At 51.3% G+C, this 24,096-nt stretch overlaps 1 protein-coding gene across 1 annotated transcript in view; it reads left to right on the forward strand.

Moving 5' to 3' along the window:
- The window catches only part of LOC140409414 (cell division cycle protein 20 homolog), a 147,376-nt gene that overhangs the window by 106,486 nt on the left and 16,794 nt on the right, over positions 1-24,096 (forward strand). Inside the window, exon 11 of the mRNA XM_072497853.1 lies at positions 22,047-22,164. Within this exon, the coding sequence (XP_072353954.1) occupies positions 22,047-22,164 (118 nt within the window). The remainder of the gene's footprint in view (positions 1-22,046; positions 22,165-24,096) is intronic.

Consider the following 24,096-nt stretch of genomic DNA (forward strand, 5'->3'; position numbering starts at 1 on the left):
TGATAAGTAAATTTGTGGATGACACGAAGATTGGCAGGGTGGCTAATAGTGAGGAAGTAGGTCTTAGGTTTCAGGAAGATATATATAGGTGGGTTAGTCAAATGGGCAGATCTGACCCATTTGCAATTTAACCCTGAAAAGTGCAAGGTGGTGCACTTTGGAAGGAGTAACATGACAAAGGAGTACTCAATAAATGGCAGGACAGTAGAAAGCTCTGAGGAGCAGAGGGATCTTGGGGTGCTTGTCCACAGATCCCAGAAAATGGCAGGACAGGTTAATCAAGCACTTGTGGCATAGATTTTAAGAGCAGTGAGGTTATAGAAACATAGAAAAAATAGGAGCAGGAGGACGCCATTCGGATATTCAAGCGCGCTCCACCATTCATTACGATCATGGCTGATCATCCAACTCAATAACCTAATCCTACTTTCCCCCATAGCTTTTGATCCCCTTCTCCCTAAGTGCTATGTCTAACTGCTTCTTGAAACCATATAATGTTTTCGACTCAACTACTTCCTGTGGTAACAAATTCCACAGGCTCACCACTCTCTCGGTGAAGAAATCTCTCCTTATCTCTGCACTAAATGGTCTATCTTGTATCCTCAGACTGTGACCCCCGATTCTGGACACCCCACCATCGGGAAATTCCTTCCTGCATCTACCCTGCCCAGTCCTGTTAGAATTTTATAGGTTTCTATGAGACCCCCCCTCATTCTTTTGAACTCCAGTGAATACAATCCTAACCAATTCAATCTCTTTTTTTCTTCACATACCTAAAGAAACTTTTACAGTCAGTTTTTATGTTCCCTGCTAGCTTACTTTCGTACTCTATTTTCCCCTTCTTAATCAATCCCTTGGTCCTTATTTGCTGAATTCTAAACAGCATCCAATCCTCAGACCTGTTATTTTTCTTGCCCAATTTATATGCTACTTCCTTGGATCAAATACTATCCCTAATTTTCCTTGTAAATAAAGAACAAAGAACAAAGAAATGTACAGCACAGGAACAGGCCCTTCGGCCCTCCAAGCCCGTGCCGACCATACTGCCCGACTAAACTACAATCTTCTACACTTCCTGGGTCCGTATCCTTCTATTCCCATCCTATTCATATATTTGTCAAGATGCCCCTTAAATGACCCTATCGTCCCTGCTTCCACTACCTCCTCCGGTAGCGAGTTCCAGGCACCCACTACCCTCTGCGTAAAAAACTTGCCTCGTACATCTACTCTAAACCTTGCCCCTCTCACCTTAAACCTATGCCCCCTAGTAATTGACCCCTCTACCCTGGGGAAAAGCCTCTGACTATCCACTCTGTCTATGCCCCTCATAATTTTGTATACCTCTATCAGGTCGCCCCTCAACCTCCTTCGTTCCAGTGAGAACAAACCGAGTTTATTCAATCGCTCCTCATAGCTTATGCCCTCCATACCAGGCAACATTCTGGTAAATCTCTTCTGCACCCTCTCTAAAGCCTCCACATCCTTCTGGTAGTGTGGCGACCAGAATTGAACACTATACTCCAAGTGTGGCCTAACTAAGGTTCTATACAGCTGCAACATGACTTGCCAATTCTTATACTCAATGCCCCGGCCAATGAAGGCAAGCATGCCGTATGCCTTCTTGACTACCTTCTCCACCTGTGTAGCCCCTTTCAGTGATCTGTGGACCTGTACTCCTAGATCTCTTTGACTTTCAATACTCTTGAGGGTTCTACCATTCACTGTATATTCCCTACCTGCATTAGCCCTTCCAAAATGCATTACCTCACATTTGTCCAGGTTAAACTCCATCTGCCATCTCTCCGCCCAAGTCTCCAGACAATCTAAATCCTGCTGTATCCTCAGACAGTCCTCATCGCTATCCGCAATTCCACCAACCTTTGTGTCGTCTGCAAACTTACTAATCAGACCAGTTACATTTTCCTCCAAATCATTTATATATACTACAAAGAGCAAAGGTCCCAGCACTGATCCCTGTGGAACACCACTGGTCACAGCCCTCCAATTAGAAAAGCATCCCTCCATTGCTACCCTCTGCCTTCTATGGCCTAGCCAGTTCTGTATCCACCTTGCCAGTTCACCCCTGATCCCGTGTGACTTCACCTTTTGTACTAGTCTACCATGAGGGACCTTGTCAAAGGCCTTACTGAAGTCCATATAGACAACATCTACTGCCCTACCTGCATCAATCATCTTAGTGACCTCCTCGAAAAACTCTATCAAGTTAGTGAGACACGACCTCCCCTTCACAAAACCGTGCTGCCTCTCACTAATACGTCCATTTGCTTCCAAATGGGAGTAGATCCTGTCTCGAAGAATTCTCTCCAGTAATTTCCCTACCACTGAAGTAAGGCTCACCGGCCTGTAGTTCCCGGGATTATCCCTGCCACCCTTCTTAAACAGAGGAACAACATTGGCTATTCTCCAGTCCTCCGGGACATCCCCTGAAGACAGCGAGGATCCAAAGATTTCTGTCAAGGCCTCAGCAATTTCCTCTCCAGCCTCCTTCAGTATTCTGGGGTAGATCCCATCCGGCCCTGGGGACTTATCTACCTTAATATTTTTTAAGACACCCAACACCTCGTCTTTTTGGATCACAATGTGACCCAGGCTATCTACACCCCCTTCTCCAGACTCAACATCTACCAATTCCTTCTCTTTGGTGAATACTGATGCAAAGTATTCATTTAGTACCTCGCCCATTTCCTCTGGCTCCACACATAGATTCCCTTGCCTATCCTTCAGTGGGCCAACCCTTTCCCTGGCTACCCTCTTGCTTTTTATGTAAGTGTAAAAAGCCTTGGGATTTTCCTTAACCCTATTTGCCAATGACTTTTCATGACCCCTTCTAGCCCTCCTGACTCCCTGCTTAAGTTCCTTCCTACTTTCCTTATATGCCACACAGGCTTCGTCTGTTCCCAGCCTTTTAGCCCTGACAAATGCCTCCTTTTTCTTTTTGACGAGGCCTACAATATCATTCGTCATCCAAGGTTCCCGAAAATTGCCGTATTTATCTTTCTTCCTCACAGGAACATGCCTGTCCTGTATTCCTATCAACTGACACTTGAAAGCCTCCCACATGTCAGATGTTGATTTGCCCTCAAACATCCGCCCCCAATCTATGTTCTTCAGTTCCCGCCTAATATTGTTATAATTAGCCTTCCCCCAATTTAGCACATTCATCCTCGGACCACTCTTATCCTTGTCCACCAGTACTTTAAAACTTACTGAATTGTGGTCACTGTTACCGAAATGCTCCCCTACTGAAACATCTACCACCTGGCCGGGCTCATTCCCCAATACCAGGTCCAGTACCGCCTCTTCCCTAGTTGGACTGTTTACATATTGTTTTAAGAAGCCCTCCTGGATGCTCCTTACAAACTCTGCCCCGTCTAAGCCCCTGGCACTAAGTGAGTCCCAGTCAATATTGGGGAAGTTGAAGTCTCCCATCACCACAACCCTGTTGTTTTTACTCTTTTCCAAAATCTGTCTACCTATCTGCTCCTCTATCTCCCGCTGGCTGTTGGGAGGCCTGTAGTAAACCCCCAACATTGTGACTGCACCCTTCTTATTCCTGATCTCATGGATTGACCACCTTTCCCGTTTTACTTTTGTGACCAACTTTCCTGTTTTACTTTTATGTTGGTCCAAATTTGATCCTATTTCCAGTTCACTCTAGCTTTGACAAAGAGTCATTCAGACTCAAAACGTTAACTCTGCTTTCTCTCCACTGATGCTGTCAGACCTGCTGAACTTGTCCAGTATTTTCTGTTTTTGTTTCAGATTCCAGCATCCGCAGTAATTTGCTTTTATCTAGATTATATTGGAGCTGTACAAAACTTTGGTTCAGCCACAGCTGGAATACGGTGTGCAGTACTGGTTGCCTTGCTATAGGAAGGATGTGATTGCACTAGAGAGGGTGCAGAGGAGATTCACCAGGATGTTGCCCGGGATGGAGCAGTTGAGCTATGAAGAGAGGCTGGATTGGCTCGAGTTGTTTCTTTAGAGCAGGAAGGCTGAGGAGGATGGTAGATGTGCATAAAGTATGGGGGGCATGGATATGGAAGTAGCTGTTCCCTTTATTTGAAGGGTCAATAATGAGAGGGCAATTCCTTCCGTGGTTGTATCTACGTTGTTCTTACCAATTCACTTTTTTCATTAGCAAACTCCTCTTTTGTATAAGAGAGTTGGTTTACCATGTTAATCAGGTTTTCTTTCAGTTGTTTGCTATATGCAATAGGCATCATTTTTGGCGACAGTAACTTTCAAGAATTCATTAGGATCAACATGATCGACCACCGGTTGGCAGCATGTAAGAGGGAGGACGCCCTTTTGGTAGCTCTAGCCGGGACTGGCATTTTTGCCCGTTTGTTTGGGTGATCTAGGTTCCCCCCGCGCCAAATTAATGGCCAAAGGAAGGGGAAAGAAACCAGGAAACCCGGACTAGCTATTCCTATGATGGATTCGGGAGCCTCGTGGAGCCCTCGGTAGCTAAGATGGCAATGACAGAGCTGCAATCATCAGCTGCCCCGATTACAATGGATATACTGTCAGATGTGCTGGCTAAGGAATTCAATATACAGTTTAATATACATTTCGGGAGGCAGTGGAAGTTGGTCCTGTAAGTTGATTGAAGAAGCATTGGGCTTGGTCCGGGTGGAGCTTGATAAAGGTATTGGGACAGTGAAAAACCAGGATGAGATTCTGGAAGGTGGGGGGACACTCACGAGGCACGATAAGCAGCTTGTGTTGTTAGAGGCCGAGATTGCAGTGGTGGCTGATGAAAATAAAAGGTTGAAGGTGAAAATCGGTCAAGGAGGCTTAACCTCCAAGTTGTGGGGTTGCCGGAGGGGATGAAGGGCCCGAATCCCATTGAATATCTAGCAAGGATGTTTTGGAAGATGGCGGGTGATATTGGTATCTGCCACTTTTGAGGAATTGATGATCCTCGTGTTGGGCAATGCTGTTGCCCTTTTCATTGTCCTGTTGAGAGATACGTTGCTAGCAGTGAACAATGCTGGCGAATGTGAGTGATGTGGGGGGTGGAGGGGAGAAGCTGCAGCCATAAACCCAGTTTGATCTGGTTTGGCGTTCTTAGTGTCAGGGTTGTGGAGGCGGGGTGGGGTTTGGGGGAACAGTGCTGAAGCAGTGGGTCTGTCTCCAGTTTGGGGATTTGGGGGTAAGAGAGGATGGAGGAAGGGGGAGGACTTAGCTGGCTAATGGTTGATCTAGAACATTCTTTGTGTTTTTCTGGGGGTGCGGTTGCCTGCCATCTTGGGAGGACATTTGACTGGTACCTTTTAAAGATGTATTCTTTTGACCATGACGGTGGAAATGGCTGATTCCGGAAGGAGAGGGAACCCCCCAATTCTGCTGGTGCCCTGGAATGTAAGGGGATTGGGTGGCCAGTGAAGCGGTCAAGAGGTTTTTCTCATCTCAAGAACTTAAACGCTGATGTGGTGTTTATGCAGGGGACCCATTTGCAGGCGAGGGATCAGATCAGACCAGACTCTAGAGGGGGTGTGTAGGGCATGTGTCCCACGAGGGCTTCGATGGTAGAGCCCGAGGTGCAGCAATTTTGATTAATAAGTGAGTGCCCCTTTTGACCACCTGAATCGTGGCAGACACCAATGGTAGGTGTGTGACAGTAAGTGGGACCTCGGCAGCCACTTTGGTAGTTATGGTAAATGTATATGCCCCTAACAGGGATGAGGTGGCATTTATTAAGGGTTTGCTGGTCTCTATCCCTGATTTGGATACACAGCGGTTGTCTTTGGGGGGGTGGGGGGGGGGGGGGGGGCACTTCAATTGTGTGCTGGAACCCAAATTAGATCGATCGAGGCCTAAATCTCTGGCTCTCCCAGGGATGGCAGAGGTGCTTTGGGCCTTCATGGAGCAGATGGAGGGAGTGGACCCGTGGAGAATCCTGCACCCACACGATGGGGAATTCTAAATTTTTTCACAAATGCTTGAGGTCTATCATGGACAGACTATTTTTTGTTGGGTAAAGTCCCTGCTCCCGGGGGTGAGAAAGGAGGAGTATTCAGCGATAGTAATCTCTAACCATCCTCCTCATTTTGTGGACCTTGAGCTGGGGACAGATCCCATCCATTGGGTACCATGGCGATTGGATGTGGTGCTACTGGCAGAGAGGGGGTTCTGTGAACCCATAGCCATGGCCATTGAAGAGTACGTTGGGTGATGAGGCCCCACTTGGTTCAGAGACGATTGGGTTGATCTGGAACGGTAAGGCTCCAGGCACTAATGGGTATCCCCTTGAGTTTTACAAAATATTTTCAGACAAGCTGGTGCCATTAACGGTAGATATGTTCAACGATGCTTTAGCTCAAGGTTCCCTGTCTGATGCACTTTCACAGGCCTCTACATCCTTCATCTTAAAGAAAGATAAAGACCCCACGGATTGTGGTTCTTACAGGCCCATTTTGTTGCTGAATGTGGGTGCCAAAGTATTGGCTAGGGTGCTGGCTTTGCGTTTAGAACCAAGAGTACTAGGTATAGTTGCAGATGACCAGACAGGATTTGTGAAGAGGTGGCAACTATCGGTGAATATATGGTGGGTTCTAATTGTTGTCCTCTCGCCCTCTCCGGCCTCTGAGCCAGAGGTGATTATATCCATGGATGCAGAGAAAGCATTCGACAGGGTGGAGTGGGAGTACATCATTGAGGTGCTTGGGAGGTTTGGATTTGGGCAGAAGTTCATTTCATGGGTGGCTTCTGTATAGGGCCCCCATGGGCCCTCATGGCTAGTGTTCTCACTAATGCGACAAGCTCAGGATACTTCCCTCTGAACGGGGTACAAGACAGGGTGCCCAGAGTCGCTGCTCCTTTTTGCGTTTAGAGGCCCCTATATTTAATAACCAAATGTTTGGATTCAACTTTTAAGGTATGGGAAGGGAAGGGGCTAGAATGCCTCACCGATCTGTTTACGGATGGGCAGTTCGTCAAATGGGAGGAGTTTTCAGCAAAATTCCAACAATCAGGGGCACACCTGTTCCGATACTTTCAATGGCGTGGCTTAGTTCGTGGGGCTTGACCTGATTTTCCCTTAGCATCGCAGCCCTTGCTGTTGGAGGGAATCTTATGGTTGGCGAGGATTGTGGGAGGGGGTGGGAGAGAATCTTTAATATCTATGAGCGAACAATCTCATCGGCATCTGCGCCACTTGATCGGGTGAAGGCAAAATGGGAGGAGGAGTTGGGACCCATCGCAGATGATGATGTGTGGAATGACGCCGTTTGTAGGGTAAATTCCACCTCCTCTTAAGCAGGGCTCAGCCTGATCCAACTCAAAGTGGTACACAAACTCATCTAACCAAAACTAGGATGAGCGGCATTTTTTGCTGAAGTGGAGGACAGGTGTAAGCCGTGATCTCGCCAATCATATCCACACGTTCTGGTCGTGTCAAAAGATGGTAAGCTTTTGGGTCTCCTTCTTTAGCACCATGTCAGCGGTTCTTAGCATCGATCTGGAGCCTTATCCATGGGTGGCCATTTTCGGGGTATCGGACCTGCCTAGCCTGAGGATGGGGGTGAAGGCGGATGCTCTTGTCTTTGCTTCGCTGATAATCCGAAGGCGGGTTCTGCTGGAATGGAGAGCGTCTGTTTCGTCTCGGCCTGGTTGGGTGACCTTATGGACTTTTTGTACGTGGTAAAGGTCAAGTTCACCATTAGGGGATCAGTGGAGGGATTCTACCTGAGGTGGCAGCCATTTATCTCATACTTCAAAGAGTTCATTACCATCAGCTGTTGGAGGGGGGGGGTGGGGGGCAGAGGTAAGGTTTGGTTTTGGAACTGGGGGTTACCACGTTTGAACCACTTTCAGAGTTGTGTCGTAGTTTAGACCGTGTGTGTTATCTATGAAACCTTTAATTAAATATTATTTACAAAAAAGGGGCTGGTTTAGCACACTGGGCTAAATAGCTGGCTTTTAAAGCAGACCAAGGCAGGCCAGCAGCACGGTTTAATTCCCGTACCAGCCTCCCCGAACAGGCGCCGGAATGTGGCAACTGGGGGCTTTTCACAGTAACTTAATTGAAGCCTACTTGTGACAATAAGCGATTTTCATTTTTTCAAAATATCAACATGATCAACTGTCTGCTGTAATATAGTTGTCGCACATTACTGTCTTCACTAGCCAAATCATTACCCAGAATAATTTCTATTCCTTCAGTGAATGATTTATGAATAATTCTCACCGTAACAATTCCATTGGCAAAATCACTTCCAAATTAATCTTACACAAAGAAACAGATGAATAAATTCCATTAATATCCCTTATTGATACCTTTTTCTTCATGAAACTATCTGGAGCACAAGTTGTATCACCAGCCACCATCAAGGAATTGACCTGCCCTAGTATCTCTCAAATTTTAATTTGTTTATTTATTTTGTTGGATGAGTAAGGGGACACTTCTCCCTTCGAAACAAAACATCCAGAACCTCTAATAGCCTGACTTTCTTCACCAGATAGCAAAGAATTTTCTGAACTATCTTGAATCATATCCCCCTTTCTCGTTGATTCTGAGGGAACACCTTTCACATGTACCACTGCTACAGTTTTAGCAACCATTTCCTTTTCTGGTGCTACCTTTCCTGCTACTGCAATTGGCCTGCCATTTAGTTTCCAGCAATCTGCCCATATATGTCCCACTTTGGTCTTCGAGTCTTACTTTCACCCTCAGCACTTAACCTTTTCCAATCTGAGGTGAAATTTCTTGACCATTCCCAACTGTTCCTTCTCTTCCATGGCTATTTGTTTTCCTTTCACCTTCCTATGCTTTATCCTTCTCAGGTTCATAGGAAGTTTGGGTTACGGACCAGTTCATATCATATGATCACCATCTCTGCTGCCTGTCTAGCCTCTGTTCAATAACATGACTCCCAACTACCGAAGGAAGTGCATCTTTAAATTCCTCCAAGAGAATTACTTCCCTAAGATCTTCGTATGTTGTCTCTACTTTTTTGCGGGTATCCAACAGTCAAAATTCCTTTGCTTTACCCTCTTGAATTCAATTTAGATCTGTCCAGGCTGTTTCCTTGCATTTCCTTTCTAAGCACACGAATACAGAGATACAAATTAAGCTTACCTAAACTTATAACTTACACACATTTTAAAATGCGGAGTCTGTTAGTGCAGGAAAAGGGATGAAGTGCGGTCTCGACAGGGCATTCTTCGCCGAGACCCCGAAATGAAGTTGAGTTCTGTTCGCAAGGGCGTCGTTCTCGTTGCTGTCAGCGCCAGGAAACACCCAGCTAAATGTGTTTGACATGGATTCGGTTCATTTCCATTAAATCGTAGAATTTACGTGCAGAAGGAGGCCATTCGGCCCATCGAGTCTGCACCGGCTCTTGGAAAGAGCACCCCACTTGAGCCCACGCCTCCACCCTATGCCCATAACCCAGTGACCCCAGCTAAACTTTTTGGACACTAAGGGCAATTTATCATGGCCAATCCACCTAACCTGCACGTCTTTGAACTGTGGAAGGAAACCGGAGCACCCGGAGGAAACCCACGCAGACACGGGGAGAACGTGCAGACTCCACACAGATAGCGATCCAAGCCGGGAATTGAACCTGGGACCCTAGAGTTGTGAAGTAACTGTGCTAACCACTGTGCTACCATGCTGCCCTAATTTCTTTTTTTTTAAATAAAATATTTCATTGAAAATTTTTGGTCAACCAACACAGTACATTGTGCATCCTTTACACAATATTATAACAACACAAATAACAATGACCTATTTTATAAACAGAAAATGAATAAATAATAAATAACAAAAATGAAAACTAACCCTAATTGGCAACTGCCTTATCACAAGTAAATATAATTTAACAGTCCAATATATAATTATCTGTAGCAACGACCTATACATATTATACAGTATATATTAACAACCCTGAGAGTCCTTCTGGTCCCCCCCCCCCCCCCCCCGCCCCCCCCCCCCCCCCCCCCCCCCCCCCCCATCCTTGGGCTGCTGCTGCTGCCTTCTTTTTACCATTCCATCTATCTTTCTGCGAGGTATTCGACGAACGGTTGCCACCGCCTGGTGAACCCTTGAGCCGACCCCCTTAGAACGAACTTAATCCGCTCTAGCTTTATAAACCCTGCCATGTCATTTATCCAGGTCTCCACCTCCGGGGGCTTGGCTTCTTTCCACATTAGCAATATCCTGCGCCGGGCTACTAGGGACGCAAAGGCCAAAACATCGGCCTCTCTCGCCTCCTGCACTCCCAGCTCTTGTGCAACCCCAAATATAGCCAACCCCCAGCTTGGTTCGACCCGGACCCCCACTACTTTTGAAAGCACCTTTGTCACCCCCATCCAAAATCCCTGTAGTGCCGGGCATGACCAAAACATATGGGTATGATTCGCTGGGCTTCTCGAGCACCTCGCACACCTATCCTCCACCCCAAAAAATTTACTGAGCCGTGCTCCAGTCATATGCGCCCTGTGTAATACCTTAAACTGAATCAGGCTTAGCCTGGCACACGAGGACGACGAGTTTACCCTGCTTAGGGCATCTGCCCACAGCCCCTCCTCGATCTCCTCCCCCAGCTCTTCTTCCCATTTCCCTTTTAGTTCATCTACCATAGTCTCACCTTCGTCCCTCATTTCCCTATATATATCTGACACCTTACCATCCCCCACCCATGTCTTTGAGATCACTCTGTCCTGCACCTCTTGTGTCGGGAGCTGCGGGAATTCCCTCACCTGTTGCCTCGCAAAAGCCCTCAGTTGCATATACCTGAATGCATTCCCTTGGGGCAACCCATATTTCTCGGTCAGCGCTCCAGACTCGCGAACTTCCCATCCACAAACAGATCTTTCAGTTGCGTTATTCCTGTTCTTTGCCACATTCCATATCCCCCATCCATTCCCCCCGAGGCAAACCTATGGTTGTTTCTTATCGGGGGACCCCCCCAAGGCTCCAGTCTTTCCCCTATGCCCTCTCCACTGTCCCCAAATCTTCAGTGTAGCCACCACCACCGGGCTTGTGGTGTAGTTCCTCGGTGAGAACGGCAATGGGGCTGTCACCATAGCCTGTAGGCTAGTCCCCCTACAGGACGCCCTCTCTAATCTCTTCCACGCCGCTCCCTCCTCCTCTCCCATCCACTTACTCACCATTGAAATATTAGCGGCTCAATAATACTCACTTAGGCTTGGTAGTGCCAGCCCCCCCCTATCCCTGCTACGCTGTAAGAATGCCTTCCTCACTCTCGGGGTCTTCCCGGCCCACACAAAACCCATGATGCTCTTTTCAATCCTTTTAAAAAAAGCCTTCGTGATCACCACCAGGAGGCACTGAAACACAAAGAGGAATCTCGGAGGACCACCATCTTAACCGCCTGCACCCTCCCTGCCAGTGACAGGGATACCATATCACATCTCTGAAATCCTCCTCCATTTGTTCCACCAACCGCGTTAAATTTAACCTATGCAATGTGCCCCAATTCTTGGCTATCTGGATCCCCAGGTAACGAAAGTCCCTTGTTACCTTCCTCAACGGTAGGTCCTCTATTTCTCTACTCTGCTCCCCTGGATGCACCACAAACAACTCACTTTTCCCCATGTTCAATTTATACCCTGAAAAATCCCCAAACTCCCCAAGTATCCGCATTATTTCTGGCATCCCCTCCGCCGGGTCTGCCACATATAGTAACAAATCGTCCGCATACAAAGATACCCGGTGTTCTTCTCCTCCTCTAAGTACTCCCCTCCACTTCTTGGAACCCCTCAACGCTATCGCCAGGAGCTCAATCGCCAGTGCAAACAATAATGGGGACAGAGGGCATCCCTGCCTTGTCCCTCTATGGAGCCGAAATATGCAGATCCCCGTCCATTCGTGACCACGCTCGCCATCGGGGCCCTATACAACAGCTGCACCCATCTAACATACCCCTCTCCAAAACCAAATCTCCTCAACACCTCCCACAAATAATCCCACTCCACTCTATCAAATGCTTTCTCGGCATCCATCGCCACTACTATCTCCGTTTCCCCCTCTGGTGGGGGCATCATCATTACCCCTAACAGCCTCCGTATATTCGTGTTCAGCTGTCTCCCCTTCACAAACCCAGTTTGGTCCTCGTGGACCACCCCCGGGACACATTCCTCTATTCTCATTGCCATTACCTTGGCCAGGATCTTGGCATCTACATTTAGGAGGGAAATAGGTCTATAGGACCCGCATTGTAGCGGGTCCTTTTCCTTCTTTAAGAGAAGCGATATCGTTGCTTCAGACATAGTCGGGGCAGTTGTCCCCTTTCCTTTGCCTCATTAAAGGTCCTCGTCAATACCGGGGCAAGCAAGTCCACATATTTTCTATAGAATTCGACTGGGAATCCATCCGGTCCCGGGGCCTTTCCCGCCTGCATGCTCCTAATTCCTTTCACCACTTCTTCTACCTCGATCTGTGCTCCCAGTCCCACCCTTTCCTGCTCTTCCACCTTGGGAAATTCCAGCCGATCCAAAAAGCCCATCATTCTCTCCCTCCCATCCGGGGGTTGAGCTTCATATAATTTTTTATAAAATGTCTTGAACACTCCATTCACTCTCTCCGCTCCCCGCTCCATCTCTCCTTCCTCATCCCTCACTCCCCCTATTTCCCTCGCTGCTCCCCTTTTCCTCAATTGGTGTGCCAGCAACCTGCTCGCCTTCTCCCCATATTCGTACTGTACACCCTGTGCCTTCCTCCATTGTGCCTCTGCAGTGCCCGTAGTCAGCAAGTCAAATTCTACATGTAGCCTTTGCCTTTCCCTGTACAGTCCCTCCTCCGGTGCTTCCGCATATTGTCTGTCCACCCTCAAAAGTTCTTGCAGCAACCGCTCCCGTTCCTTACTCTCCTGCTTCCCTTATTGTGCCCTTATTGATATCAGCTCCCCTCTAACCACCGCCTTCAGCGCCTCCCAGACCACTCCCACCTGGACCTCCCCATTATCATTGAGTTCCAAGTACTTTTCAATGCACCCCCTCACCCTTAGACACACCCCCTCATCTGCCATTAGTCCCATGTCCATTCTCCAGGGTGGGCGCCCTCCTGTTTCCTCCTCAGTCTACCCAGTGTGGAGCGTGATCCGAAATGGCTATAGCCGTATACTCCGTTCCCCTCACCTTCGGGATCAACGCCTTCCCAGCACAAAAAAGTCTATTCGCGAGTAGACTTTATGGACATAGGAGAAAAACGAGAACTCCTTACTCCTAGGTCTGCTAAATCTCCACGGGTCTACACCTCCCATCTGCTCCATAAAATCTTTAAGTACCTTGGCTGCTGCCGGCCTCCTTCCAGTCCTGGACTTCGACCTATCCAGCCCTGGTTCCAACACCGTATTAAAATCTCCCCCCATTATCAGCTTTCCCATCTCTCGGTCCGGAATGCGTCCTAGCATCCGCCTCATAAAATTGGCATCATCCCAGTTCGGGGCATATACATTTACCAAAACCACCGTCTCCCCCTGTAGTTTGCCACTCACCATCACGTATCTGCCCCCGTTATCCGCCACTATAGTCTTTGCCTCGAACATTACCCGCTTCCCCACTAATATAGCCACCCCCCTGTTTTTCGCATCTAGCCCCGAATGGAACACCTGCCCCACCCATCCTTTGCGTAGCCTAACCTGGTCTATCAGTTTCAGGTGCGTTTCCTGTAACATAACCACATCTGCCTTAAGTTTCTTAAGGTGTGCGAGTACCCGTGCCCTCTTTATCGGCCCGTTCAGCTCTCTCACGTTCCACGTGATCAGCCGGGTTGGGGGGCTTCCTACCCCCCCCCCCCCCCCCCCCTTGTCAATTAGCCATCCCCTTTTTCCAGCTCCTCACCCGGTTCCCACGCAGCTGTATCTCCCCCAGGCGGTGCCCCCCCCGCCCATCCCCTCCCATACCAGCTCCCCCCTCTCCCCAGCAGCAGCAACCCAGTAATTCCCCCCTTCCCACCCCCCCCGCTAGATCCCCCGCTAACTGCCCTAATTTCTAATACATATAACAGAAATATAAATGAATTAAACTATCTCTATTTCCTAACATTAATGAACTCCTGGAATATTTTCTGTCAAATTGTAGAATCATATAATATTCTAATATACGTTCCTTGGTGTGGAACTTAAAATGATCCCTTGCTAGCAATACAGACCCGACAGAGCTTCCAATTGCACATGAGACAGTTTTAAAGCTCTTGAGGCACTGCGATGTGGCATCTTCCCATTAGCCTCGACAGAATTATGTAAACTGTTGAAAAATCATCCAATGTCACAGTTGCTTTCTTGATTTACAGTGCTGCTCCTGATTTTCTGAATCATCCTGTTTGTTGAAGAGCTTTTTAAAATGTTGTTAAGAATGGGGATAACATTGGCAAAGCCACAGTTTATACGCCACCCTAGTTGCCCTGAGGTCATTCGGGCCTTCCCCTGCATTGCTTGACGTTGGGTTGTTACATTTGTGAGGCACATATGCATTTTGCAGTTTTTGAGAACAGCACAAGTTCACTGTAGTGAATTCATGTTTTTCCTGTGGTTTGGCTTCTTTTGATTCTGCGCCCTTTTGAAGAACTCCACCCACAAGAGCATTCCTGTTATCACCAGTTGTCCCCAGCTGCAAACAGTGTTAAATGCAGGATTTCATGAGGCCTGCCAATGGCTACATTGGATTTAGAAATGAAAAGGGATTTCTGCAGCACAAGGAGAAACAGGGACAGAATCATGGCAGACACCTCGGGCGAGATTCTCCGACCCCCCACCGGGGGGACGGGGACGGGGTGGGACCGGGGGGTGGGGGGGGCGGTGGGGGGGCTCCATGCCGGGAAGGAGGACGGGGGGGGGGTCCGTGCCGGGGAGGGGGACGGGGGGGGGTCCGTGCTGGGGAGGGGGGGTGCGAGGGCAAATGAGTTGGTCCACCTGGCCAGGTGCCAGCCTCCAACAGTCGGACCCATGCGGTCCATGCCACCTGGCTGGGGGGGGGAGGAGGGGGTATGGGCAATGATGGCATGTCGTCATTCCCCCCCCCCCCTGACTTTTATGCAACGGGGTCATTCCAGGCACTGAGTGGGGATCTGTCCGGCATATCGCAGACATCGGTGCACCGGTGCATCCGGGCAGTGACAGATGCCCTATATGCCATGGCGCACCGCTACATCCGCTTCGCTTTGGACCGGGCCAGCCAATATGCCCGAGCCGTGGGCTTCTCTGCCGTTGCCGGGTTCCCCATGGTCCAGGGCGCGATTGATGGGATGCACGTCGCCGTGCGGCCACCTGCAGATAACAGGGCTGTGTTCACCAATAGGAAGGGGACCTATTCGATAAACATACAGGTGGTCTGCGACCACCGCATGATGATCCTGCACGTCTGCGCCGTTACCCGGGCAGTGTACATGACTCATACGTGTTGTTGCGGTCATACATCCCCAGCATGTACGAGGGATGCCATCCCCGGCTGAGGGGCTGGTTGCTGGGCGACAGGGGCTACCCATTGCGATCGTGACTGATGACTCCTATACGGAGTCCACGCAATGAGGCGGAGAACCGCTACAATGATGCCCATGTAGCGACAAGGGGAGTGATAGAGAGGTGCTTTGGCGTGCTGAAGATGCGTTTCATGTGCCTGGACCTCTCTGGGGGTCCAGTATTGGTCAGATAGGGTCGGCCGCATCTTTGTGGTGTGCTGCGTCCTGCACAACATAGCCCAGCAGAGGGGCGATGTGCCGCAGGCAGAGGACGGCGGAGTGGAGGAGCAGCAGGAAGAGGCCCAGTCCTCCCCAGATGAGGGGGATGGGGGCAATGGTCAGGGCAGACGGGCTAGACACGGGCGGGTGGCTGTCCACCGTTACCGGCTGGGCCAGCGGGCACGGGACAGGCTGATAGACGCCCGCTTCACTGACTAGATGGGTGTGGGAATCGGGTCGTCTGGCCACAGACCGCACACCATGGCAACACCCGACCACCCACACCCCCCACCCATCCACCCAGCACCCTCACCCCCCTCACCAACCCCACCCACCCCACCCGCATGCACACCACCCCCCCATTGCCGATCCACCTGCAGCACAACGGCCGGGCTCACATATTTGCCGGTGGACGCGTGTCTATTGCAGGCCATGGAGGATGATGACAACCCGCCCTTCGATGAGCTCCTGGCTCTACATCGTTGGACTATGTCTGACCCATGGCCACAGTACCACCATCCACCCGGACCATCCCTGCATGCGGCTGTGACACTGCAGCGCACGGTCCCGTCCTCTGCCCTGGGGGATGTTGATGGTGGCCCAGGGGGAAGGGGGCAGACTCACTTGGGGCTGAGGTAAGACTACCCCTCACACACACACTTGCGCTCAATGTACATGACACCCCCGCACGCTTTGGACAGAGCACAAAGGCAGCTTCTGTAGGTGTAACATTGACTTTAATAACGAAAGGAGTTCATGCACGTGCCCTAGCCCCTAAAACTCATCTGTACCCTGCACCCGTGCCAACTTACTCAGTGTCTAATTGTTTGGCCTTACGGGCCGTTTGACTACGCCTAGGTGGTTCCCCAGACAGTACAACAGAACTGGAGGTGGACTCCTGTGATTCCTGCCCTCTGACACGGGATCTCTTTGGCGGCCGTTTCCTGGGGCGTCCTGGCCTAGACTGCGCCCCGGGCGACTGGGATGGCGAGCTGCCAGCCTGTCCTGCCCGTTGCCCACCCGATGCACCTGGGACGGAAGGGGGGGAGCCCGAGGTGTTGAGGTGTTCCGGGACCTCCCCTACAATGGGACCCGGAACAGGCCCCAGCGCCTCCTCCTCCCTCGGGGTGCCCGATGGCCCCCAGGCCTCTACATGGGCGGGGGACGCGAACGGACTGGCCATCCGACGCCCCCCCGACATCTGGAGCTGCCAGTCCTGGAGGCCATGCTGGTATCGACAGGGGTCTGCAGGTTTGCAGCCATGGAGCTCAGGGAGTTGGGAATCCCTGTCTGTGACTGTGCGACGCCGGCTAGCACATGGGCAATGGCGCCGAAGCCCTCAGCGATGGCCTGCTGAGACTGGGCCATGGCCTGCAGAGACTGTGCTATGGAGTTGAGCCCCTCTGCCATCTGCCGCTGGCTCATGGCCTCCTGTGAGAGGGCAGCCATGTCCTGGGCCACAGACGCCTCCTGCACGGAAAGCTCCAGGCCTCGCAAACCGATCCCCATGTCTGACACCGTCGCACCCATTGCCTCCACCGCGGACGCCACCCGTGCGGTGTCGGCCTGGGTGGCACGCATGACCGGCACCACTCCCAGCTCCTGGACGCGGGTGGACTCCTCCACCTGCGACTGCAGCCGCGGCAAGCCGGCCGTCACCCTCTTCGCTCGTCTCAGGTTCGGTGGTTGCATCGGATCTATGTGTGGGTGTGGAAACTCCTGGAACCCGGGATCCATCTGGGCGGCAGATGTTCGCTTGCGCCGGGCTGCCCTCCGACCGCCCGGCCTCTCTGCTGCTCCTACCTCCACCTGCTGTACCGGGACGGCTGTGTTGTGCGCACCAGTGAGTGTACCAGACGCCTCATCACTAAAGTGCCCAACCGAGGTGAGCGTCTCTGCGATGGTGGAGGGTGTTGGTGACAGCAGTGGCGTTGTGTCGTGCGCATCGTCCGACTCTGAGTCCATGGCACTTTGGGGTGGCAGTTCGTCTCCGCCCATCCAATCTGTGTCACTGTCCGGTATTTCAGTTTCCTGGGTAGGGGTGTCCTGGGTAGGGGTGTCCTGGGTTGTGGTTTCATGGCTCGGATGTGACGGGGGCCTGTGGCTGCCCCTCTCATCGCTGGGTGGCACACGCCTGCGTCGCCGCACCCGCATGAGACGGGGCACCGTCTGCCTGTTGCTCCAGGTCGCGTGCGGGTGTCGCATGCCAGAGGGTCCGGGTCTCACCGCCTCCAGTGGTCTCCGAGGGGCATCGTGCGGGCGTCGCATGCCAGAGGGTCCGGGTCTCTCTGTCTCCCGTGGTCTCCGAGGGGCATCGTGCGGGCGTCGCATGCCAGAAGGTCCGGGTCTCTCCATCTCCCGTGGTCTCTGAGGGGCATCATGCGGGCGGTCTTCACCTGCGGGGATGGGTGCCTCGACGTTTGCTCCTGCGATACACAATGAAGCATGCATGGTTAGACACGCAGGCAGTGATCAGGTGATATGGGGGAGGGGGGATATGGGGGAGGGGGGATATGGGGGAGGGGGGATATGGGGGAGGGGGGATATGGGGAGGGGGATATGGGGGAGGGGGATATGGGGGAGGGAGGATATGGGGGAGGGGAGATATGGGGGATATGGGGGAGGGGGGATATGGGGAGGGGGATATGGGGGAGGGGGATATGGGGGAGGGGGATATGGGGGAGGGGGATATGGGGAGGTGGGATATGGGGGAGGGGGGATATGGGGAGGGGGGATATGGGGAGGGGGATATGGGGAGGGGGGATATGGGGGAGGGGGGATATGGGGGCTATGGGAGGGGGATATGGAGGATATGGATATCGGGCAGGGGGGGGGTGGCTCATCCTGGCTGCCCTGACGAGGTCGTTCACCTTCTTGTGGCACTGGGTGCCTGTCCGTGGTGTCAGGGCCACAGCGGTGACGGCCTCTGCCACCTCCCTCTACAGACGCTGGCTGTGGCGTGGGGCAACTCTGCGGCCGTGCCCGGGATACAGGGTGTCCCTCCTCTGCTCCTCTGCGTCCAGGAGCGCCTCCACATCGCGTGACTCGAACCTCGGGGCTGAGCGGCCATCCAGTCGGGTCTTCTGGTCGGGTGGGGGGAGCAGCGCGTCTTTTGAGCCGTCACCCCGTGAGGCGTGCATGACGCCGCACGGCGTGAACCACGTGAGCCAGCGCGGATAGCGTCACGTCACTGCTAGCCCATTCCGGGCCGGAGACTTAGCGACGTTTGGGGCGGCGTGATGCAGGTGGGATTTGCGCCGTTTTTGGCCCCGGTCGGCGGACTTTGCGCCGATAATGGAGAATTTCGCCCCTGAAATCAAAGAATAACATTGTGTAATCACAGGCCCAACAACTTGGGCATTTTGGATAAGATCTGACTTCACTGTATCTATGATTGAACAAGCGGTGGCTGTGCTATTTCTTGAAGTGTCAACTTGAGCAACATCCATTGCATGGAAAGCCTGACTTTTTGGGTGGAATTCTCTCATGCCCCTGCTGGCGGATTCAATGGAAGGCGGGGTGGGTGTAAAATTCAGCAGGAGGCCCATAAATAGGAATCTTTCACAAGTACCCATGATGGAAGATCGAGAAACCTCCTGGTGGCCAGCGTGAAACTGGATTGTATTCCGCTAATAGGATGCAAATGAAGGCCCAACCGGAATTCCCCCCCCCAACGCCAGATTCTCCAAGATGCTGGGGGGAAAGCACACCAGATCAGAACACATATGGAACAACGTGGCAGGCAAATTTGGTACTTACCTGAAGAATACCTGGAGCTGCCTTCACAGTTCGACATGGAGGCTGCCAGTGACTCTCAATCCTGGATGGTGAAACACCACATCAGTGGGTGGAGGAGCATTTTTTCAGGTGGATCTTCCAACTTCAGTGTCATCGAGGAGGTCGTTCTTCTTTCCCCAGGAGGCCCATCTTTTTTTCAATGGTGGGCCAGTGATGCCAGGCGTCTTTACAATAGGGCACCCAGATATGACGGTGAGGTGAGTGCAGATAAACCTGCCGCACAGTGAATACAGTGCTAAACTCCAGTTGCATAATTAATGAGGTCATGGCCAGAAGATGTGGTGTGGCTTCCCATCAGCCTCCATAGAAGGAATCACTCCCCAACCCCTCCCCGCCATGGGACTTAGTCACTGATTTAGATTTAGATTCATTGTCACATGTATCGAGGTACAGTGAAAAGTGTGGTCAGTTGATAGTCCAGTCAGGTTGTACCATACATGAAAAACATAGTTGGGTGGGATTCTCTGAACCCGCGCCGGGTTGGGGAATCGCTGGGGGCGTGGGAAATTCCTGCCATGCCGCTCCGTCGGCGGGTCGTCGATTCTCCGGCGACCGGGGAATCGGCGGCAATCGCGCCTACGCGGTTGCTGCGGCGATGATCGGGGGCCGCGATTCTCCACGGGCGACAGGCCGAACTCCCGCCGAGCTCCGCCGTGTCCCGCCGGCGCGGTTCTAACCTGGTACCACCCGGCGGGAGTTCAGACCTGCGGCCGCTGTGGACGTCCTGGTGGGGTTGGGGGGGTGGGGTGGGGGGGGGGGAGATCTGACTACAGGGGAGCCTCCGCGGGGTCCAGTACGCCAAGCGTCTTTACAATATGGCACCCAGATATGATGGTGGGATGCGTGCAGACAAACCTGCCGCACACTGAATACACTGAATCCAGATCGGGGATGTCTGATCGGCGGGCAGCCGCGATCTGGAGGGGTCCCAGCTCCTTCCGCGCGGCCTACTGTAAAGTTCCCGACATGTTGCTCTGCGCCAGGGCGGAGATGGCAACCATGTGAATGCACCGGCATGGAGACGGCCGTCGCGCGCATGCGCGGACCCACTCCTGCCGTTGCGCGGACCCGCACCGGCTGACGCGCACATGTTCAGACCCGCGGCGGCCGTGCAGGGCCGCCTTTTGGCGCCGGAGCAGCGCGCAGCTCTCTGGCGCTGTGCTAGCCCCCTGAACAACGGTGAATTGCTGGGCCAGGAGTCCCGTTGATGCTGGCGTACACCACTCCGGTGTTTACACTGGGCGTCAACACTTGGCCGGGATTTCGGAAAATCCCTGCCCAGATATACGATAGACGATAGATACACAATGTGTGTCAATAGACATAAACATCAGGTGAAGCATACAGAATATCATGCTACAACAGTAGAGAAGATGCATGGAAAGATCAGTTCAGTCCATAAGAGGGTCATTCAGGAGTCTGGTGGCAGTGGGGAAGATGCTGTTTTTGAACTTGTTAAAGCGTGTTTTCAGACTTTTGTATCTCCTGCCCAATGGAAGAGATTAGAAGAGGGAACACTCCGAATGGGAGGGGTCTTTGATTATTTTGCCTGCTTTCCCGAGGCAGCAGGAGGTGTAGACAGAGTCGATGGATGGGAGGCAGGTTTGTGTGATGGACTGGGCTGTGTTCACGATTCTCTGAAGTTTCTTGTGGTCTTGGGCCAAGCAGTTGCCATAGCAGGCTGTGATGCAGTCAGATAGGATGCTTTCTCTGGTGCATCTGTAAAAACGGGTTAAGAGTCAACGTGGACATGCCGAATTTCCTTAGTTTCCTGAGGAAGTATAGGCGCTGTTGTGCTTTCTTGGTCGTAGCATCGAAGTGGGTGGGCTAAGACTCTTCAGATGGGAGAATTCCATCCGATGTAGCTAGTCATCACCACATTGATTTTGTATGCTGAAGGTTGATTTCAAGCCACTTCTGCAGCCCTAGGTCAGATGGTGAGTTGAGCAAATACTGATGTATCAATCACTTCAGCCCTTTGTTGGGGCAACAAGTTTGTCACTTGTTCAGAAGAAGGCAAGTTAAAGGCTCAGCACATCAATGAAATGACTGGTTTAGTTTACCAGATATATCAGGTTTGGAAAAAGAGCAAGGCTGGAACTCTCTGGCTGTTCATGCTGGTGGGATCTTCTTGTCCTGTAAGGGGTGCATTCAACGTGAAACCGTGCTAACAATGGCAGGACCAGAAGATCCTGCTGCCGGCTAATGGTGGGTCGCCTCCTGTTTTGCGTCGGTTGGCACAGTAAATCCCGCCCCAAGCATTTTCCCTGCAGTTTCTGTGTGCCTTTTGTCCAAGTAATGGATTGTTTTGAGGTTGATACAAAATGTTTTGAAAGGTTTTACAGGCAGCTTGAAGACTCCAGCGTCTATCGCAACAAAATCCCATTTCCATTTCTATCAGACTCTCCAGCAGAAACTACTTGAAATGACCCCTTGGCCTGAAAACTGACCTAGGTCAGTGATGCATCTCTGTTAGCTGAAAGTTCCAGAGTGACAGAAAGGTGAAGCATCCCGGCTGCCATATAAAATAGAAAATACTCAATGCTGATACCAATTGATTTTTTGTTTCTGGTTTCAGATTTGTTCATTGCTCTGGTTATCACAGTACAAGGAGTTAGTAACTGGCCATGGTTTCCCCAAGTATCAGGCTTCTGTCTGGAATTACCCATCTCTTATGAAGTCAGCCGACTTGAAAGGTACGACTTGCTCATCCTACAGATTGCATGAATGTATAAAAAAATCTGGAATCACACGGAAAGACTGTTTGTGCCTCTCAGTAGTATGTTGAGCGATGAACCGCGATTTTCCTAATTCTTTCTCATGACAATGTATCTTGCTACTTGGGGCTGGATTCTCTGGTCCCCCAGCTGCGTGTCGGCAGCCCGCCGTTCGCTGGTGGCAGGATTCTCCCTTCCTGCTGGTTGTCAATCGAATTTCCCATTGAAGCCACCCCACGCTGCTGGGAAACCCGCAGGCGATTGGGGGGGGGGGGCTGCTGCCAGCGGGAAAAGAGAATCCCAACAAATGGAGAATTCCGACCATCTGGGAAAATTATAAGCAGTTGTCCACCCATTGAAATCAAAGTAAGGAAGGAAACTGCATTAGAAGCAGTTCAGAGAAGGTTTACGAGAAGAATACCTGGAAGGGTGGGCTGGTTGTGTACTGGTTGAGGAACTGAACCTAACACCCTTTACATTTGTTCAACGAAAAGTCTTTTTAAAATCCATTTGGGGGATGTGGGCATCGCTGGCCAGGCCATCATTTATTGCCCCTCCCTAGTTGCACTTGAGAAGGTGGTGGCAAGCTGCCTTCTTGAACCGCTGCAGTTCCTGTGGTGCAGAAACATCCACTGTGCTCCATCCCTCTCACCACACTGTAATTCGGAATATTTACCACAGTACTGACAGTATTCAATCAGTCAGCACTCACTTTGAGCACTAATCACCACTGTCTATTATACCGAATTATACAGAAAGCTAGTTACGACCTGTGACAATGCTGCATATTTATTAAAATAATGGCCTGGATTTTACTCCTGAGGTGAGTGAGCCGAGTTGGGAAATTTTCTGTCTCACCGTAACCACCTAGGAGAAAAATACCCCGGGCAGTGGAATCCTCGCTCCTATCCTACACTTCCTCACCCATGCCCCATTCCCCAACTATGCCAATTTATGCCAACCCACTCCCACGCCTACCCCTAATGGCACCTCACGTCTTCAGTGCCCCAACAGCCCCTCATATCCCCCATGCCAACACATGTCTCTACCCACTCTCAATCGCCACTTATATCCTCCATGACCCCCACTCATCCCTGTGGCCCTTAATAGTCTCTACGCCAACTTAGTACCAACTCATGCGAACCCATTCCACCCACCCACCACAATTTGCCCCTACACTCTCCACGTGTCCACCATGGACAGACCTCAGGGGTAATGCTGAGATGACATAAAGTTCAAAATTCGATAGTTAGAGGGACAGATAGACGGTTCTGTGGCAGCGAAAGAGACTCACGGATGGTATGTTGCCTCTCGGGTGCCAGTGTAGGTGACATCTCGGACCGTGTTTTCAGAATCCTTAAAGGGGAGGGGGAGCAGTCACAAGTCGTGGTACTCATCGGTACCAGCGACATAGGTAAGAGAAGGGACGAGGATTTAAAACAGGAATTTAGGGAGCTAGGGTGGAAGCTGAGAGCCAGGACAAACCATGTTGTCATCTCTGGTTTGTTGCCGGTGCCACGTGCTGGTGAGGTGAGGAACAGGGGGAGAGTGCAGATAAACGCGTGGCTGCAGGGATGGTGTAGGAGGGAGGGTTTCAGATACGTGGATAATTGGAGCACATTATGGGGAAGGTGGAACGTGTACAGACAGGACGGTTTGCACCTGAACCAGAGGGGCACCAATATCCTGGAAGGGAAATTTGCTCCGGCTCTTCGGGGGGGTTTAAATTAATTTGTCAGGGGGCTGGGAAAAGGAGCTGTAGTCCAGAAGCCAGTGTTGAGAGTAGGGAGGTACTGAGGAGGGTATCAAGGTCGCAGAAGTGTACCGGCAGACAGAAAGGTAGGTTGAAGTGTGACTACTTCAATGCAAGGAGCATCCGGAATAAGGTAGGTGAACTTGGAGCGTGGATTT

Source organism: Scyliorhinus torazame, chromosome 3 (assembly GCF_047496885.1).
Source record: "Scyliorhinus torazame isolate Kashiwa2021f chromosome 3, sScyTor2.1, whole genome shotgun sequence".
NCBI classification, from domain to species: Eukaryota; Metazoa; Chordata; class Chondrichthyes; order Carcharhiniformes; family Scyliorhinidae; genus Scyliorhinus; species Scyliorhinus torazame.